Source organism: Portunus trituberculatus, chromosome 3 (assembly GCF_017591435.1).
Source record: "Portunus trituberculatus isolate SZX2019 chromosome 3, ASM1759143v1, whole genome shotgun sequence".
NCBI classification, from domain to species: domain Eukaryota; kingdom Metazoa; phylum Arthropoda; class Malacostraca; order Decapoda; family Portunidae; genus Portunus; species Portunus trituberculatus.
In genome coordinates this window covers 3,441,870-3,446,869 of record NC_059257.1, presented here as the reverse complement: position 1 = coordinate 3,446,869, position 5,000 = coordinate 3,441,870, and the positions used below count along the sequence as shown (strand labels likewise).

At 38.1% G+C, this 5,000-nt stretch overlaps 1 protein-coding gene across 1 annotated transcript in view; it reads left to right on the top strand.

Annotated features, from left to right (window-relative positions):
- LOC123509646 (diacylglycerol lipase-alpha-like) overlaps positions 1-5,000 on the top strand; it is an 88,206-nt gene that overhangs the window by 47,350 nt on the left and 35,856 nt on the right. Inside the window, 2 exon segments of the mRNA XM_045264092.1 lie at positions 1,767-1,984; positions 3,632-3,733. Coding sequence (XP_045120027.1) covers positions 1,767-1,984; positions 3,632-3,733 — 320 coding nt within the window.

The following is a 5,000-nucleotide window of genomic DNA, read 5'->3' as shown; positions in this document are numbered from 1 at the left end:
TGTTTTTGGGATGTTTGGAGATGTTTTCGGGTTTTTTTGATGTGTATTTGGGTGTGTTTGGGGTGTTTTGGGGTGTTTGGAGGTGTTTAGTATTAAAATTGTGAACTTCTTGCAAACACTGTCAAAACAAGTATATAAAATAAAGCTCTTGTTATTGCGAGTGTTCCAGCGTGTGTTTGCCAGTGGGTGTTTTTAGAGAGTGTTTTTATGTTTACAGTGGCAGCTTAACAGATCATAATGGAAGTTATTGAGGTTTTAAAGGGTGTTTGCGTGTTTCCAATGGTTGTTTGTCAGTTAAACAGGCGGTAATAGAAGTTATTGGTGTTTTTCAAGGGTGTTTTTGTGTTTCCAGTGGTAGCTTATTAGTTAAACAGGCGGTAATAGAAGTTATTGGTGTTTTGAAGGGTGTTTTTGTGTTTCCAGTGGTAGTTTGACAGTGTAACAGGCTGCATTTGATGATACTGGTGTTTTCAAGAGTGTTTTAGTGTTTCCAGTGGTAGTTTAACAGTTTAACAGACGGTAGTGAAAGTTATTGGGTTGTTTTTAGGATGTTTTTGTGTTTATAGTGGTAGTTTGATGGTGTAACAGGCAGTAGTGGCAGTTATAGAGGTTTTTCAAGCGTGTTTTCATGTAGTTTAACGATGTAACAGGCATTAATAGAAGTTACTGGTGTTTTTTTAAGGGTGTTTTTGTGCCTTCAGTGATAGTTTGACAGTGCAAGAGAAGGTAGTGGCAGTTATAGGCGTTTTTCCAGCGTGTGTTTGGGATTCCAGTGGTTGTTTGACATTTTAACACGCTCCAGTTGAAGATATTGCAGTTTTCAAGAGTTTTTTTTTTTTATTTATTCATTTTTTTTGCTCTAATATTTGTTTGACAGTTTACCAGGCTGCAGTTGAAGTCAGTGGGGTATTTTCTTTGATTTCAGGTATAGTTTTAACAGTTTAATAGGCTGTGGTCGAAGTTATTGGAGTTTTTAGGGTGTTTTCATGAATCCAGTGATAGTTTAACAGTTTAAGAGATTGTAGTAAAAGTTATTGGGGCTTTACAAGGTTGTTTTCATGGTTCCAGTGGTAGTTTAACAAGAATTATGGGAATTATTAGAGTTTTCAAGGATGTTTTCATGGTTCAAATGATAGATCAACAAGAATTATGGAAGTTATTGTGGTTTTGAAGGATGTTTTCGTGGTTCTAGTGATAGTTTAACAAGAATTATGGAAGTTGTTGGAGTTTTGAAGGATGTTTTCGTGGTTCTAAACTTCTAATGATAGATCAACAAGAATTCTGGAAGTTCTTTGGGCTTTCAAGGATGTTTTCATGGTACCAGTAATAGTTTAACAAGAATTATGACAGTTATTCGGGCTTTGAAGGATGTTTTCATGGTTCCAGTAAGAGTTTAACAAGAGTTATGGAAGTTATTGTGATTTTCAAAGAAGTTTTCATAATTCCCGTGATGTTTTAACAAGAACCATTGAAGTTATTGGTGTTTTTAAGGACATTTTCAAGAATCCAACGATAGATTAAGATTAAACAGTCAAAGATCTAAAGTTATAGGAGTTTTTAAGAATATTTCCCACTAAACACCAAAACACTGACCTTTGCCAACACCACACACGTCTTTCTCCCCCAAAACACTGACTGACTAACACCACACACGTCTGTCTTCCCCCAAAACACTGATCTTTGCCAACACCACACACGTCTTTCTTCCCTCTTTGACTAACACACTGACTGACTAACACCACACACGTCTTTCTTCCCCCAAACAGGCTGATAGTGCTGGCAGTCATCTACGGCGTGGTGGGGGCGCGGACCAGCACGTCGGAGGAGTGTTGGGCGGAGCTGCGGGAACACATCGTGGGGTACCTGGTGATCTTGTCCGGCTGTGTCATTGTGGAATTCTGCATCGCTCACGTGGCTATGCGAGGCACCATCCTGGACCCCACACCCAGAGCTTCCATGCAGTACCTCCTTTACGTGAGGCTAGGTGAGAGAGAGAGAGAGAGAGAGAGAGAGAGAGAGAGAGAGAGAGAGAGAGAGAGAAGGAATGTGTGAGTGTTTTATATGTTCAATTTATATAGTTTAGCCTTGTTTTTTGTTACCAAGAGAGAGAGAGAGAGAGAGAGAGAGGAAAGATTCAGTTTTTTTCTTTTTGGCAATTCTTTTCCATCAAGGCCCAGAATATTGGACATTTTTTCCTCTTTTATTCTTTTCTTTCTTCCTCTTGTTTTTTTCCTTTTATTTTTTCCTCTTGTTTTTTCCTTTTGTTTTTTCCTTTTGTTTTTTCCCTTTTTTATTCCTCTTGTTTTTGCCTTTTGTTTTTTCCCCTCTTCTTTTTTTTCCTCTTGTTTTCCCCTTTTCTTTTTTCCTCTTGTTATATTCCCCTTTTCTTTTTTTCCTCTTGTTTTTTCCCCTTTTCTTTTTTTCCTCTTTTTTTCCTCTTGTTTTTCCTCTTTTCTTTTATTCCTCTTGTTTTTCCCCTTTTCTTTTTTTCCTCTTGTTTTTTTCCTTTTCTTTTTTTTCCTCTTGTTTTTTTCCCCTTTTCTTTTTTCCCTCTTGTTTTTTTCCCCTTTTCTTTTTTCCTTTGTTTTTCCCTTTTCTTTTTCCTCTTGTTTTTTTCCCCTTTTCTTTTTTCCTCTTGTTATTTTCTCCTTTTCTTTTTTTCCTCTTGTTTTTTTCCCCATTTCCTTTTTTCCTCTTGTTATTTTCCCCTTTTCTTTTTTTCCTCTTGTTTTTTCCCCTTTTCTTTTTTCCTCTTGTTTTTCCTCTTTTCTTTTATTCCTCTTGTTTTCTCCATTTCTTTTTTCCTCTTGTTTTTCCCCTTTTCTTTTTCCTCTTGTTTTCCCCTTTTCTTTTTCCTCTTGTTTTCCTCTTTTCTTTTATTCCTCTTGTTTTTCCCCTTTTCTTTTTTTCCTCTTGTTTTTTCCCCTTTTCTTTTTTTCCTCTTGTTTTCCCTTTTCTTTTTCCCTCTTGTTTTTTCCCTTTTCTTTTTCCTTTTGTTTTCCCTTTTCTTTTTTCCTCTTGTTTTCCCTTTTCTTTTTCCTCTTGTTATTTTCTCCTTTTCTTTTTCCTCTTGCTTTTTCCCCATTTCCTTTTTCCTCTTGTTATTTTCCCCTTTTCTTTTTTTCCTCTTGTTTTTCCCTTTCTTTTTCCTCTTGTTTTCCTCTTTCTTTTATTCCTCTTGTTTTCTCCATTTCTTTTCCTCTTGTTTTCCCCTTTTCTTTTTTTCCTCTTGTTTTCCCCTTTTCTTTTTCCTCTTGTTTTCCCCTTTTCTTTTTTCCTCTTGTTTTTCCTTTTCTTTTTCCTCTTGTTTTCCCCTTTTCTTTTTTCCTCTTTTTTTCCCTTTTCATATTAATCTTACATTTTCTCCCTCGACCGATTTTTTTCTTTTGTTCTTTACATTTTTTTGTCATTTTCATTTTTTTATGCATTTTCAGAGAGAGAGAGAGAGAGAGAGAGAGAGAGAGAGAGAGAGAGACAGAGGACAGAGTTTCTATTTTTATGCAATTCAATCTGCCTTGTCAAGTTAAGGAGAGAGAGAGAGACAGAGAGAGAGAGAGAGAGAGAGAGAGAGAGAGAGAGAGAGAGAGAGAGAGAGAGGGACACCACTACTACACCAGTCTGGCCTCCACAGCGGTGTTGGTGGCGGAGCTGGTGTGGCTTGTCCTTGGCGTGGTGTGGCTCTCCAAACACTACGCCACCTGCACGTCCCAGGCTGCCAAGGACGCCATTCTCGGTGAGTGCTTCATACTACTACTACTACTACTGCTGCTACTACTACTACTGCTACTACTACTACTACTACTACTACCACCACCACCACCACCACCACCACCACTACCACTACTACTACTACTACTACTACTACTACTACTACTACTACTACTACTACTACTACTACTACTATTGTTGCTGCTGCTGCTTTTGTTATGTATGAGGAACACCACCCAAGAGTAATAACGAAGGAATGAGATCGAATGAACAAAAGATATGTCGGTCTTAATCCCTTCAGTACCACCACGTGCTTCCATATTCATTCTGATTACCATTTGGTGATTCTGTACAGCTTCAGAAACTCATGTTGAAATAGTGAAGACTGTGGCCATTAATCATCTGACCTCCATAGACCCTTCCTAATGTCAATGAAATGGTCTAATCGTACACAAATCCCAAGGTAAAAATGTGCCCCAGTATTGAAGGAGTTAAAATAGTGAAGACTGTGGCCATTAATCATCTGACCTCCATAGACCCTTGCTAATGTCAATAAAATCGTACACAAATCCCAAGGTAAAAATGTGCCCCAGTATTCAAGGAGTTAAAATAGTGAAGACTGTGGCCATTAATCATCTGACCCCCATAGACCCTTCCTAATGTCAATAAAATGGTCTAATCGTACACAAATCCCAAGGTAAAAATGTGCCCCAGTATTGAAGGGGTTATAATAGTGAAGGTAAAAATGTGCCCCAATATTGAAGGGGGTTAAAAATAGTGAAGGTAAAAATGTGCCCCAATATTGAAGGGGGTTAAAAATAGTGAAGGTAAAAATATGCCTCAATATTGAAGGGGTTAAGAGATGTCAAGAGAATCGTTGCCAATAATTGAAGGATAAGTAAGTGTCTGCAAGCCACTCTTCTGGAGATATCAAGTCGTGGGAAGATGGCAAAAATAGAAGCAGGCAGAGAGTTCCAGAGTTTACCAGAGAGCGATGAATGATTACTACTGCTACTACTACTACTACTACTACTACTACTACTACTACTACTACTACTACTACTACTACTACTACTACTACTACTACTTTTTCATGTAAGGGGGAAAACTGGTCAAGCGCAACAAAAGTGATGAAACAAAAAGGCCCACTGAGATGCCAGGTCCCGGACAGGGTTTGCAGAATTAGCCACAAGAAAGGGATAAGTGTGTTGAAACTTCCCTCTTCAATGAGTTCAGGAAGGTGGAAACACAGAAGCAGGCAGGGAGTTCCAGAGTCTACTACTACTACTACT